This window comes from Octopus bimaculoides, chromosome 13 (assembly GCF_046866305.1).
Source record: "Octopus bimaculoides isolate indiv1 chromosome 13, ASM4686630v1, whole genome shotgun sequence".
NCBI classification, from domain to species: domain Eukaryota; kingdom Metazoa; phylum Mollusca; class Cephalopoda; order Octopoda; family Octopodidae; genus Octopus; species Octopus bimaculoides.
In genome coordinates, this window is record NC_142940.1 from 54,690,410 (window position 1) to 54,706,531 (window position 16,122).

A 16,122-nucleotide genomic window follows, 5' to 3' on the forward strand; every position below is an offset into this window, starting at 1 on the left:
AAGAGTGGATTCTTATTCAAAGTAAATGCAAATATGAACTGCAAGACACAAAACCTCATATAACTGCATTACTTGCCCCGAATACAAGGAGAATTATATTGGTGAAACCAATAATTCCTTTTGCCAACGCACAATGTGTGTGTGTGTGTTTGTGTACCTGCCTGTGATGTGTGTGTGTGTGTGTGTGAAGTCAGTAGCACATGCCTATAAATAACGACCCCCACCTCTCACAGAACACTAACAGAAATCTGTTTCAATCTGTTCACTTCGAGGATGACCAAATGGACGGACCCGAATGAAGCTGCACCGACAATAATGTAAGGTTGCATTCGCAACAGTGAGTAGTCGCTGCAGCGGAAACATGTGTAGGTCATTATAATATGCTGTTTATAACTGTAAAGTATATTTTGTGGCTGTACAAGTCTCCATACTCTTTATTCTTATTAATATTTGTGTGTGTGTGTACACAATCACACACACATATATATATATCCTGCAAGACCAGCATTTTGCTGGATTAAAACTAAAAGAAATGTATTTCCCAGAGTTTCCGCTGTTTGACGAAGGAACATGACAACAATATTTATTAGTTTTTTCTATTTATTTTTTCTTTTTTTAGACATTAGTATTTTGGTTGCTTTTAAAGGTAAGTAAACCTTAAAATGTTAGGGAGGGGAAAAAAAATTAAGATAGCCACCACCACCACCACCACCACCACCACCACCACCACCACCATCATTACCACCATCGTTAAAATATATTCACAGCAACAATATAAACTTGTGTAACAACACATGATAGCATTTAAAGATAATGTTTTAACAGCCAGTTGTAAACTTGGTGGACATTACTTGCAGACATTTTGGCATTCTCTTAACTAACAGCTTCCTCTCACCGACTTTAATTCTGTAATTGTCACTTTTCTTTTAAAATAAAGTTAGTCTGACCTAAAATATTTCTCAATGGTTAATCCTCTCGGTGACACTTCATTTCTGAATTTATTTCCTAAACATTACAAACTGATTATGAAAGAACACATAAGCAGACTCTTACATAAATATATATTTGTATTAGATCTTTGAGAAAGTTATTCAGTACAGCAATGTAGATGTGCATTTTGTATTTTTTAATCTTCATTGATATACATTATATTTCCCATGTTTAGTATGAATGAGATGGGTTTACAAACAGTTGTCTTGTCTACACAGTTTTATTGCAACAACGAGGGAGGGAGTCACTTCCTATGCTTCCACTCTTTCTCTCATTTAAGAGGTCTTTGTCTTGCAAGCTACTAGGCGACCCTGCAGGTGTTGGTGCCATGTGAAAAGCACCTGCGCTAGTGTCTTGTAAATGCAACTGTGCTGGTTCCTCATAAAAAACACCTGGGCTAGTGCCATGTAAAAAAGCATCTGGTACACTGTGTAGCGTGGTGGGCATTAGGAAGGGCATCCATCATCATCATTATCGTTTAACGTCTGCTTTCCATCCTAGCATGGGTTGGACGGTTTGACTGAGGACTGGTGAGCCAGAGGCTGCACCAGGCTCAATCTGGACTGGCAAAGTTTCTATAGCTCTCTCTCTCTCTCTCTCTCTCTCTCTCTCTCTCTTGGCGAGGCACAAGCACACACACACACATAAACACACACGGCAGTAACTTCTGCCTACCAAATTCAATCACAAAATACATATTATACTGGTAGTAGATATTGTACTACCATTTGTAATTTAGCAATAGAATATGTGATATGACCCAGTAGTAGATTACAGCCACCCCTCTTCACCTCCTGACTAATTACAATAGTAACCATATTATTTACATTATTTACATTTGATGGATATTTGTCCTCATCTTGTTATTCAGGTCACTTCCTAGAATCAAACTTGGAAATATCAAATGTAAATATTCTAAATAATGTAAATAATTCCTCATCTCTTAAATATAGAACTGTAGTAACCATATTGTATCAACAATAGATGGTCATATCCCTATATTAACAGATAATTTTACCATGGTAACCAAAATACTTACCCCTCTAATAAATGCTATGTAAAAACATGAACTGTAAGAGTTGACAAAATGGAAAGCAAACAGTTTGATGATGAGAGCATCATCAAAACTAGACTTGGTCCGATGGTTTTCTACAAGGAGAGAAGAAAAAAAAGAAGACATTAGTCAAATAATCTCATGAAACCAGTTTGTTTAATGAAACATGATGGACGTAAAATAATCAACATGTTTGAGGATAGAAGACATGAGTGGAGTGTAACAGTTTGTGTGTTTGATGGGAGAAGACATGGAAGTAAAACAATTTAATTGTCTGATAACGCAGATCAAGTTTTGTGTCCCAGCTGACCCAATCAATAGAACAGCCTGCTTGTGAAGTTAATGCCCATTGTATGTGTGTGTGTGTGGTGTGTGTGTTTGTCCCCACATCACTACTTGACAACCGGTGTTGGTGTGTTTACATCCCTGTAACTTAGCAGTTCACCAAAATAGACCGATAGAATCAGGTTTAAAAACTAAGTACTGGGATCGATCCATTCAACTAAAAATTCAAGGCGGTGCCCCAGCATGGCCACAGTCTAATGACTGGAACAAGTAAAAGATAAAAGATGAGCTCAGCAAGATTTGAACTTAGATTGTATAGAGCTGGAAGAAATAGCACAAAACAGTTTACCAGCTCACTGCCTTATCTAATAATAAAATAATAAAATAACAGCCAGTGAAAGCCCACAGGGTACATCCAGTTGGCCATTTGCATATCTATAAATGCATGTCAACCACTTGCATGTCAACAATATAATATTGTTTTAAATACTATTAAAGGAACTAGTTTGTACGAGATAAGGAATAGTAATGCTGCTTAGCCTTTTAATAAATCATTTCATTGTTTTAGAAAGTATGACATACTTGGGCATGAAATAATTTGTCTAATACAGAAGACAATTATGGAGGTCTGGTGACGAGACAAATGCAGAGGTGTGTCGGCCAGGGGATTAAGGTATAAAACCTGCCTCTTGACAAATCTGGGTTAATATTATACATACATTAAATGGATTACACAACTAAGATGCTTTTAAAGTGCAAATATATTCTAAGTCTTTCACTATTTATTTTGTCTATATATGTAGGCGTGCTGGAAAGTTCCTAGCTTTAGGTTAAAGAAAATACAGGAAGATCAGTTAATTATGATTTTATTCAACATATTACCCTCCCAGATTCACTCACTTATTGCAGTGGTCCTTCAGTTTTTCTAAGCCTTGTAAAAGAACTCAGAAGGTTGGGCCTACAACCAAGTCCTTTGTGATAACCTTAAAGCCAAAAGCTTCTCTTCTAAGTGTTATCAACAACTTATACATATATGTATGTATGTATGTATGTATGTATGTATGTATGTGTGTGTGTGTGTGTGTGTGTGTGTATACATATGTATGTGTGTGTATAAACACAGAGAGAAAGAGAGAAGTGTTAAATAAAGAAGAATTAAAAGGTAACATATTCAGTAAAGATAGAAATATCAATACATACAACTGGTGAATATGATGCATGTGACAAAATATAGCTCCATCTACCACATGACTGACATTATACAACAGATTTATATGTACACCAGGTGACAAAATGTAGCACCACCCACACTACATGATAGGTATTACACTACTGATCATGTGATCAAATTTACCTCCACCAAATTTACCTCACTCATCATATGATGGACTTTACACTATTAATCTACATGTGTCATGTGACTAAATTTAGTCCCACCCACCATATGATGGACATTACACTACCGATCCACATGTACCATCAAGGCCATTGTAACCGCCTTTGAGGCCCCCAGGCAAGACAATGCACTGGAGCCCCTACACATAAAAGCAAAGCTTACAGAAATTACCATTGAGACCCTAGGTCCATGGAGCCCTCAGGTCACTGCCCAGTTTCCCCATGCCTAAAGATGGCACTCTACACATGTGACCAAACTTGACTCCACCTACCACATGATGGACATTACATCATTGATCTATATGCATCACTTGATCAAATTTAGTCCCACCCAGCACATGATAAACATTACAAAATGGAGCTATATGCATCACATGGCCAAATTTAGTTCCACCCACCTTATTATAAGCATTACATTACTGATTGATATGCACCATGTAACCAAATTTAGCTCCACCCACAACACGATTGATTTATATGCATCACAGGACAAATTTAGCTCCACCCACTGCAAGATAAATATTACATGATTGATTTATATGCATCACATGGCCAAATTTAGCTCCACCTACTATATGATAAACATTACATTACTGATCATGTGATCAAATTTAGCCCCACCCACCACATGATAAACATTGCATGATAGAGCTATGAGTAGGAAATTAACCTGTCTGGAATAATAATAAAGAATCTATCAATTAACCAATTTAAAAATTATAGAATATAATACGAACCCCAACACGTGAGTTTGTTGGCCAACTTTGTGTAAACCTGGAAAAGAAATTAAAGTTTAAGTAATTTTCAGTGAATTCTTCAAAAATAGAGTAAGCCATTTAAAAATTAAGCAGTTAAATTAAATAATTTATTCTCCTTAATGTTGAAAAATTATAGATGCCTCACAATTTAGATTATCATATTTTTTTTTTCAAATTACTATTTCTATATTATTATCTTTTTATAAATCTCACATCATATGTGTGTGCGTGTGTGTGTGTGTGTTATATTAGAAGAAAAAGCAAAACCAAGGCAGAACAAGTATCTCAAGTCATTTAGAATAATTTAATTAGGGAAAGGTGAATTTAAAGTCGTTCACTTTACTCTAGTTAAATTGTTCCAGCATGGCCACAGTCAAATGACTGAAACAAGTATAAGAATGAAAGAATATTCATTCTGCCTTGATTTTTTTCTCTAATATGATATATATGTGCTATAACGGAACCCTAACATGGATCCCTAGATCCAGCCTTAGCTGTGATCTTGGAACCTAATGGTCAACCGACTATAGCACTTATTCCTATTCATACCAGTGTACTTATTCGTTTACATCACCAGTGAACTAAACCTCTCATATTCTTTATATATATATATATATATATATATATATATATATACAACGTGGAAGACAATTGGAGATTTCTGCGGGACAACCTGTTGAAAGCCACCGACCAGATTTGTGGGTGGTGTAAGGTCCCCTCCCGACCCAGAGTAACGTGGTGGTGGAACAAGGCGGTAGACAGGGCTATTAGACAAAAGAAACAGGCTTGGAAGGACTGGAAGAACGGTGGTAGCAGGGAATTGTACCAATGTGCCAGAAGGGAGGCTAGGCGACAGGTTTATTTAGCCAGAGGGGAAGCAGATAAGGAAAGATTTGCCAATGTTCTGCGCCGTGAGGACCAAAGACTCGAGGTATTTCGTGTTGCAAGACAGTGTAGGAGAGAGAATAGTGATGTTGTAGGAGAGAAATGTGTTCGCATGGATGATGGTACGCTTGCACTAAATGAGGATGCAAAGAAAGAGGTCTGGAGATGCCACTACGATAGATTGCTTAATAAAGAGAATGAATGGGAGAAAGAGAGCCTGCCGTATGTCGACCCAATAGAGGGACCAGCTATCCGAGTTGATAGTACCAGGGTAGATAAAGCAATTAAGAGTATGAAGACCGGGAAAGCCCCCGGCCCATCAGGAATCACTGCAGAGATGCTCAAAATATCTGGCAGTGTTGGCTATAGCCTAGTCACCCGTATTACAAACCAGGTGATACACGAAGGAGTCATACCCAATGACTGGTGTAGCAGCATCATAGTCAACTGCTACAAAGGTAAAGGTGACGCTTTAGATACAAATAATTACAGAGGCATCAAGCTGTTAGATCAGGTTATGAAAGTTACAGAGAGGGTCATAGCCCAACTAATTAGGGAGCGAATCAATTTAGATGAGATGCAGTTTGGGTTCGTGCCAGGTAAAAGCACTACTGATGCCTTATTTCTAGTGAGACAGTTGCAGGAGAAATACCTAGCTAAGGATAAACCTCTGTACCTGGCTTTCGTTGACATGGAGAAAGCCTTTGACAGGGTCCCCCGATCCCTTATCTGGTGGTCAATGAGGAAACTTGGGATAGAAGAATGGTTAGTGAGAGCTGTGCGAGCCATGTACAGAGATGCTGCCAGTAAGGTGAGGGTTGGAAATGAGTACAGCAATGAATTCCGGGTAGAGGTAGGGGTCCACCAAGGTTCCGTCCTCAGCCCCCTCTTATTTATCATAGTCCTCCAGGCAATCACAGAGGAGTTCAAGACAGGTTGCCCCTGGGAGCTCCTCTATGCTGATGACCTTGCCCTAATTGCGGAGTCACTATCAGAACTAGAGGAGAAGTTTCAGGTGTGGAAGCAAGGTCTAGAATTGAAGGGCCTTAGAGTCAACCTAGCTAAAACCAAAATCCTAATAAGTAGGAAGGTAGATAAAACACAAACCCCTTCAGGTAGATGGCCCTGCTCAGTATGTAGAAAAGGAGTAGGTAGTAACTCTATAAGATGTACCCGGTGCAAGCTATGGACACATAAGAGGTGCAGCAACATCAAAGGCAGGTTAACTAGCAAGTTAGTTTTTGTTTGTGGCAGATGTTCAGGTGCAATAAAGACTGTAAACAAACAGGAAACAACTTCTATCTCATTCCAGGGTGAAAAACTAGAGGTAGTCGATAGCTTCCGCTATCTGGGCGACCAAGTTAGTAGTGGGGGTGGGTGCACTGAAAGTGTAGCTGCTAGAATAAGAATAGCCTGGGCAAAGTTTAGAGAGCTCTTACCCCTGCTGGCGACAAAGGGACTCTCACTCAGAGTAAAAGGCAGACTGTATGACGCATGCGTACGAACAGCCAAGCTACATGGCAGTGAAACATGGGCTGTAACTGCTGAGGACATACGTAAGCTCGCAAGGAATGAAGCCAGTATGCTCCGTTGGATGTGTAATGTCAATGTGAATACCCGTCAGAGTGTAAGTATCTTGAGAGAAAAGCTGAACATTAGAAGCATCAGTTGTGGTGTGCAAGAGAGACGATTGCGCTGGTATGGACATGTGGTGAGAATGGAGGAGGATAGCTGCGTGAAAAAGTGCCACACCCTAACAGTTGAGGGAACCTGTGGAAGAGGTAGGCCCAGGAAGACCTGGGCTGAGGTGGTGAGGCAAGACCTTCGTACATTGGGCCTCACCGAGGCGATGACTACTGACCGAGACCTTTGGAAATGTGCTGTGCGTGAGAAGACCCGGCAAGCCAAGTAAGATCGTTGCCAGTGCCCCTGGACTGGTTCTTGTGCGGGTGACACATGAGATGCACCATTTTGAGCGTGGCCGTTGCCAGTACCGCCTGACTGGCTCCCGTAGGATTTTTGAGCGAGATCGTTGCCAGTGCCCCTGGACTGGCTTGTGCGGGTGGCACATAAAAGACACCATTACGAGCGTGGCCGTTTTTGTGCGGGTGACACGTAAAAGCACCCACTACACTCTCTGAGTGGTTGGCGTTAGGAAGGGCATCCAGCTGTAGAAACTCTGCCAAATTAGACTGGAGCCTGGTGTTACCATCCGGTTTCACCAGTCCTCAGTCAAATCGTCCAACCCATGCTAGCATGGAAAGCGGACATTAAACGATGATGATGATGATGATGATATATATATATATATAATTGCATCAACTTAATCTCTCATGCTTGTATGGGTCAGATAGAATACATTGAGGCAAATTTCCTAAGCCCAGGCATGTGTTATCATGGAAGACTGAAAATGAAGGACACTGCTTGTATAATGGTGACACTTATTTACAGCTATCCCATCAGGTCATGATACAGAAATAGTAACGCAACACACATCCATCCATCCATCCATCCATTCACACATACATACATACATATATATATATATATATATATATATATATATATATATATACACAAAGTGATATATATGATTAGGTACGGATTTTTAGAGCTCAAAGGTTATAGCTGAGACAGTAGTTATAGAGCCATTGCAGATTTCTGATGCAGCAGATATATAATTGTTAAACAGGACAGCAAACACTAAGGCAAGGCAAACATCTCCAAGTCGTATACAATATTATTAGAGGAAGAAATTCAAAATCTTACAGCTGTTTCTGGGATATCCCTGAGTATGAGATATTCTGTCATCAGAGACAAATAGGGAAAAAATAAGGAAAATGAAAATGGTTTATATTAATGAGATGATGAAATAAAGGAAGGGAGTAAAAGAATAAGGAGATGGAGAGAAAGAAGAAAAAAGAAGTGTAAAAGTTCATAGTTCAACTCTCCGAAGTTGTAGAGACAAGAGTACACCTAAGGACTTATGCTCTTGTTTCTACGACATCAGAAAATTGAACTATGAACTTTTATATATATATATATACATATATACATATATGATGCTTAATTACATTAGCTATTTCTGTTTCAGTATTGCATAGTTATTCAATGATCATTCAATGATTATGAGAGTATCTCTAACATTTCCTTCAGAGTGTAATATTATCGAAAAGTCCTTACAGTTCCCAGCAGAAGAATGGAAACAGCATTGAGGAAGGATGATGCAATGGTGGTTATCATGAAGCCTTCGATTTCTGTCACATTGTCACTGTATTCGATTGACATGATAACACGGTACACAATCACACCAATGACGCTGGCTCCGACCAAACACACCTGAAATGAAACAAAATATCACTATGATCTTGGACAGTAAGTATTCCCTTCATACAGAAAAAAGATAGCTATAAATACAAGCAAGGAAGCATATAAGCACAGGATATAGATATATAGGTGGAGGCACAATGGCCCAGTGGTTAGGGCAGCGGACTTACTACACAGCCACTCCTACTGTATACAATGGCGATTTGTATGCTAGAAAACACAATTCATTTAAAGTTAAAAATGCCTAAATATAAATGCAAGACACCTGCTAGATGCACAAGCACGTGCACACACTAATCAACAGAATTAGAAATATGATTTAAGCTGGTTTTACTTACCATAAAAAGAACCACTGACCCTGAGCACAGATATTTGAAGAATCGATCCCACATTGGGTAATAGTAGAATTTCTTGGTGAATAACATGAAAGTAAAAAATTATAAACATTTAGATTTAAAGTAAACCAAGTATTTATCTGTAATTAATCTTGATTTAAAGCTAAACATCTAAGGAAGGATTTAGAAGCCATGAACTATCATCATCATCATCATCATCATTGTTTTAATGTCTAATCTTCTTAGCTTACATAGATCAGACATAACTTGCTTAGGCAGATTTTCTATGGCGGGCTAAAGATTCTACCAGCGCGCCGCCCTAAAGTAATCATATGATTAAAATAATGAAAGAATAGTTTCCGAAGCAAATCGAAGAAAAAAAAAAGTTTAAGATGGAGTTAATTCCCCGAAGATTATCAAGAGTTGTTCCCCTTGTGCACATAACAGTAAATTTACAGAAATTGAAAATCGCTGATATATATATATATATATATATATATATATATATATATATATATATATATATATGAAAGAAATTGTTGTTTACAGTGCTCAGATGCACTATAACATAGAGAATGTAAAATAATAAAGTGTAGAATAGAATGAAATTATTCGTCAACAAGTACGACCCGTGAAAATGTGATATTCACACTTCAAGAGATCGCCCTTCATACATTCTTCAATATATAAGAGAGCACGCGCGGGCACACACGCATACATACACGGATCTAGCGTCAGTTATTACATTGTTATTTAGCCCAAAAGTCCAAAGTTAGTTCTCATCTAACAGACTCGTGACTAAAAGCAATTGATCATTGACCACTAAATTTTTTCAAAATGTCAAATAATGGACCCTGGACCACATTATTCAATGTGTCCATTTGCTTTTTCTTTTTTTTTTTTTTTTTCGAAAAGTGCAACAAAAAGGGAGATTTTCACGTAAAAACGTCATGGTTAACGTTGAAAAATTGTTTAAAAGATGGGATGGTCACGGTTGGAACATTTTAAAGAAGACAGGGTGGTAAGGTTTGGAATTCATTTGAAAAACAAGGGAGTCACGAACGGATTGCTTTTAAAGGGTGGAATGGCCACAATTCGAATACCTTTAAAAAAAAAAAAAGAACAGGCATTTTAAGAAGTCGTATATTTTCACACATGCAGGAGGAGGTTTGCCAGGCTAGTGAACGCAATGATGAGGATGGTTTTTTTTTCAATAAAAGAGAAATAATTACCATTTTAGAAACTTACTTGATATATTTTTGGTGCATTGAATTCCGGTCTGTTGGGTTCAAGAAATTCATAGTTATGAACGTCCCACTGGTGGGCCAACTCACAAGACTTTCTCTTCCATGCTTCCATAAATATCGTGCCTGGAATTTAATAAGAAAAAGAGAGTGTAGGACACTTCAATTCAGATTTTAAATCTGTACCTAAATATTTCTAAATATTTCTTTTTTTTCTTTCTTTCTGAAACCAACAATTATTCCACAAAAGTTGACACTAAGCCATCAAAATAGTCTTTTTATTATATAATCAGTGGCGGACTGACCAGGTTGCCAGCTTGCCTGATGGCAAGTGGGTCCCTCTGCCATTAGAATCCATATATGGGGGGGGCCCATGTTAGCATCTAAGGAACCCATCCCCTCAAGTTTGGGAATTTTTTATTCACTCCTGGAAGAATGCATTAATTATTTCAGCCTGGCTGTGTTTGTAGACGGTTGAAAAGAATACTTTTAACAGAAAAAAAATTAAATGATAGCACTGTAGTTGCGGGTGGGCCCCCTTGTAGTTGCGGGTGGGCCCCCTTGTAGTTGCGGGTGGGCCCCATTAGTCTCCTGGCAACCACTGAATATAGTGTATAAAGACTCCCAAAGGATGAAAATGAAGATAAACCTTGGGGCAGAATTATAATTCAGATTGTTGGAGAGAATGAACAAAATACTGTAAATCCTTTTCGTTAGATTAATTAAGATTAATTAATATTAATTATTCATTCAAGACATTGAGTTGAAAGAATTGTTAGCATGCCAGGCAAAATGTTTAGCTGTATTTCGTCCATTTTAACACCTTGAGTTCAAATTCTGCCAAGGTCACATTTGCCTTTCATCCTTTCAGGGTCAATAAATTAAGTACCAGTTGAGTACTGGGGTCAATGTAATTTACTTACCACCCCCTCCACCTAAATTGCTGGCCTTGTGCCAAAATTTGAAATCATTATTAATTAACTATTTATTAGGAATGCATATCTCTTCCATATAATCAGAAATATTTATACTTACCCCACAAACAGATGATTAAGGCAAAGTAAGGGGTTATATTATTATCAAAAGATTCCCTGATCACCAGTAGGACATCATTCATAGTCCTTTTAATCCTGAAATGTGAAAAAGGAAAAAAATCTAAAATTCACCCAAACATAGGTCAAAATATTTGGACATCATTATCATTTCAACCTTGTTCCCAGTTCAAAATATACTTGAAGCATATTCAAGCCTGCAAGAAAAGCCATTGGCTGTATTTTGTGATGGAGAAAATTTCTCGCTGTAGACAAATAGGTGTAAATACACAGAGTCAGTTCACAGCATTCCCTAACCAGACTGGGATACATGCTTTTCAGAGTAGTTATCACCTCTTCAACAACAGAGACAGAAAAGGAGGCACCGTGAACAAACATGAAAGACAGGTCCCTCTTATGATATTCCCGTCATCATTCAATGATTGGTTGTGCTATTCAGCGGCTTGCTGTATATAAAATACAGGGTGACAGCTTGCAAACTGATATGAGACACAGGTCTTTCTAACGATGTCATAAAATTAAAGTTGATGACAATGTAATTGGATTTTGATGATAAAGAAATTGAGTCTGACACTGACGAATTTTATATTGATGTTGACAAGTTTGGGATTGATAATGCTGAATTTGAGAGGAAAACAGTACAATGAGAGGAGAGGTAAGGCAATGAGTATCTAACAACATGATGACGAGCTCAGACTTTGCGTTAACTGGCATTCTGTCAGTCACAACACTGAGGCTTCCAGTTGATCCAATCAATGGAACAGCCTGCTCACGAAATTAATGTGCAAGTGGCTGAGCATTCCACAGACATAAATATCCTTAAAGTAGTCCTCAAGGAGATTTAGCATGACACAGAATGTGACAAGGCTGGCCCTTTTGAATTACAGGTACAACTAATTCTTGCCAACTGAATGGACTGGAACAGTAGGAAATGAAGTGTCTTGCTCAAGGACACAACATGCCACTGGGAATGGAACTCACGACATTATAACCATGAGCCAAATACCCTAACCACTGAGCCATGTTATACTCCACGACAAGGAACATAACATCTCAACTGCCTGGTTAACAACAAACTCCCTTCATAACTTGAAATAAAAGGGTCTAACAAGGGCCACCAAGATGCACAATAATTTCCTCTATAACAATATGCAAATGTCCAAAATTTCAAAAATCATCCCACCCATGCTCCCGACATTGTAATTATTATTAGTCTCTGATACTGTGGTGTTGTTGCTGTAATTGTTGTTGTTGTTGTTTTACATAAGTTGTTCCAAGTCTCATCCAGGGACCTCAAATATAGTGGAACCTCAGTTTACGAATTCAATTCATTCCTTTGGGCCATTCATCACCTGAAATGCTCATAAGCTGAAACTATTTTTCACCCCATAGAAAATTCAAGACAAGGCACAATGAAATCAAGCCGGGATGTGCACTGAACAAAAGCTAGGCAGCAATTAATACTCTCCTCCTGTTATTCCCATCAGCTGCTGCTGGTGAGGGTGATTGAGATGGAACTGCGAGTGCAAAGACAGTAATAACAACCTCAACAATTCTCAAAGTCTACTTACTGGTCAATTGTTGATGTTTCGTTATAAAAACCACTGCTGTTAGTGAGGCCAATACTGAAAAAGAAAATTATTCATAATTAGATAAAAATTAATTAGATGATTATTTTCTGTTCAACTTAAACTAGAGATTTATCTCACACTCTTTCTTATGGAGTCACTTTATACAACAAATGTTCAAATTGATGAAGCTTATGTTTAGTTGAGAAGCATCATATCATATATTGTCCAACAATGAACAGAAAGTCAGAAATAGTGAGAAATTTTTGCCATCTATCACTTTTGGGATAAAAATAAAAGAGCACTGGTGATGCCATGCACCATTTAACACATTGCTATCTTGCCTTCTGTTTCAACAATTCATGTTTGTTTGTTTGTGTGTGTGTGTAAGTATGTGTGTGTTTGTGTGAGTGTGTGTGTGTGTGTACACAAATGCATACACATGTCCATTGCACAAATGTCGTTTCAACTCAAGCTGTTAATCCTTCTGCAATCAATTAAATATGTACCAGTCAAGAAATGGGACCTTCTTCAGCCTATTGCCAATGTTATAAATCATTATTATTCAGACATTTATTTATTAAAAGAAAAAAAACATAAAAGGCAATAAGAATTTTCAAAATCAAAAGTTTAAAAAAAACATGTTACCCAGTAATAAAAACACAAAGAGTTTGTGCATGCCAAGATATGTAGAGAAAAGGAGAAAACACTGATTCCAATGATTGAATATATTTATTTCAATTGTAAAATCAAAACAGCATTCCTATTACACGATGCAAGTATAATGAAAGAGAAATCCTTTGATATTATTTTCAAAGATCTTATAATTAAAGAAATATGGTTTTTCTGTTTATATCTAAAGAATTCAAAGCTAAGGCGTCTCGCTTTTACAATCTGATAGAAAATATATGGAACTCAAGAACATGCTGCCTCATATAGGCAAGGATTATAGTGGCAAGAAGAATAAATATTTCTAAGTTAAAAAAGGAATATTCAGAGTTAAATATAAAAAGTAAATGAATTCATTATGAAGTTGCTAATATTTGATACATGGAATTCAAAGAATAATTCCATAAATGGGTAATGTTTTGATGTTAGACTCAGGCACAATTTTTTTTTTACTTTCCATTTCAGTACACACACACACACACACACACACACACACACACACATACACACATGTACATACATACAGATAGATAGATAGATAGATAGATAGATAGATAGATGGATAGATAGATAGATAGATAGATAGATATTCATATATATTTAGATGTACATATACATAATATCATCATCATCATCATCATCATCATCATCATCATCATCTTTTTAAAGTCCACTTTCCGCACTCACATCAATTGAATGGAATTCACTGAGGCAGATTTTTTGTGGCTAAATACTCTTCCTGTCACCAACCCTCGCCTGTTTCCAAGCACAGTAATATTTCCTCATAGTGAGACATACATGCTTTATGGGAGATCAGAAATGAAGGGCTATGCCTGTAAGATGGTGATGCTTGTTTGCAATTACCACATGATGCCAAGACATTAATACACACATACAACTCCCACACACCACACACAGTCGTGTAGCAAGAGTGTGTCCCACCCCTCCACTCCAAAACAGGCTTATACAGCAGACCCAAAGATGCCATCCCCATAAAACTGACCCCCACCCAACCGTCCTTGATGTCTTTTGAATTACAGTCGCAAGAGTTTCACCATTGATACTGTATCTCTTGGCGTAAAGCAGAGGCAAAGAATTCTCTGCATTTCTTCCTTGCAGCCACTGAACATCCTGATTCAATTCCTTCTCTTTGCTCCAAACTTTTCTTCAGAAGGAATCTCTGTCTTCCAGTGGAGGAGCTTCGATAATGTTTATTACTTGTCCTCTCTTGTCTCTGTACCATCAGTTCTCAACCACAGCTCTCCAATTTGTAATCAAGAATTCTTTCACTTGGGCATTTACTCACAAAATCAAGTGCATTAATTACCTCTACCTTAGCGAAAGGCAGAGTTATTGTTTTCAGTCATGTTTGTTTGTTTGTTTGTCCATGGACAAGATATCTCAAGAACTGCTGGATGGATTCGGATGAAACTTTCAGGGATGTTTGGCTTCATGACTAGCACAAACTGATTAGATTTTGGGATTGATCTGATACCAGACAAGCATTCTGGATTATTTTTCCATTTTTTTAACTTAATTTTTGAGAGCAGTTGGGTTCATTTTCAGTATTCTCATTTTTGAGAGCACTTGGGTTTATTTCAGATATTCTCATTTTAAAAATCATCTTTGGCTAATCGTTGTGAGGACCATTGGTGTGGCCTTGGCAGAGGTTTGCGCTCTCTGAGTGCTCTTGTTATTAATTGCATTAATTGTGAATTTATAATCTAGGTATAAAGCCAGTGGTTTCAAAGCAGTTATCTAGAGTTACCCTCTTTCTCTTAGATTTTCAAAGAGAAAAATGTATGCATGTATATACAGTTACACGTGACTGTTGTCTGACAATGTGCAGTGGGTGAAAAATCCAACATACATTAAATCTGGTGTCAGAAAAACAGAAAGATTTCTGCCTTTTGCTCAGTGTCAAAATTATCGCTTAAAGTGTGTGCAATGTGCGCAGGTGCATTGCATCATTTGATTCTAATGGCTAAACTAATTATCAGAGACATTTGCGTCATGTGAGGATCTAAATTAATAATAGTGAATCTAGATACATATATGTGGGTGTGTACAAATACAGCTGTATAAGATTACATATGTGTATATTTACCATATTGAAAATATATCAGTGCTTATGTTTGTTTACATAAATATGTTTATCAAGATGTTTTTGCAACCCATTTGACTTGTATTTCATTTCATTCTGATAGATGCTTATATATATATGCTTATTTATGCATATATCATATATAAGTACACATATTTCTGTCTGTCTGTCTGTCTGTATGTATGTATGTATCTATCTATCTATCTATCTATCTATCTATCTATCTATCTATATATAAAATCTGTTCGAAGGTTATAAAGGACACAGGTTTCGTGTGTCACATAGCTAGCTAGAGGCGATGGCTTCTTGGAGCTAATTCACGGCAGCTTTCGTCCTAATTTTGGGACTGCCATGTTGGCTTGGCGATAACTATTAATTTCCAGTACCGCTGCCGTAGTCTCCTTTAGAGAGACTTAGAAATATTAATAACTCTATTTCTGAAAACCAGTGGATAGA

The 16,122-nt window shown here is 37.5% G+C and overlaps 1 protein-coding gene across 4 annotated transcripts in view; it reads right to left on the bottom strand.

Moving 5' to 3' along the window:
• LOC106867556 (anoctamin-7) overlaps positions 1-16,122 on the bottom strand; it is an 88,376-nt gene that overhangs the window by 26,163 nt on the left and 46,091 nt on the right. For all 4 annotated transcript variants that reach the window (XM_089361806.1, XM_089361805.1, XM_089361804.1 and 1 more), the window contains 7 exons: positions 12,897-12,950; positions 11,309-11,403; positions 10,278-10,399; positions 9,033-9,104; positions 8,551-8,706; positions 4,462-4,498; positions 2,030-2,139 (listed from right to left, as the gene is read on the bottom strand). In XM_089361806.1, coding sequence (XP_089217932.1) covers positions 2,030-2,139; positions 4,462-4,498; positions 8,551-8,706; positions 9,033-9,104; positions 10,278-10,399; positions 11,309-11,403; positions 12,897-12,950 — 646 coding nt within the window. The remainder of the gene's footprint in view (positions 1-2,029; positions 2,140-4,461; positions 4,499-8,550; positions 8,707-9,032; positions 9,105-10,277; positions 10,400-11,308; positions 11,404-12,896; positions 12,951-16,122) is intronic.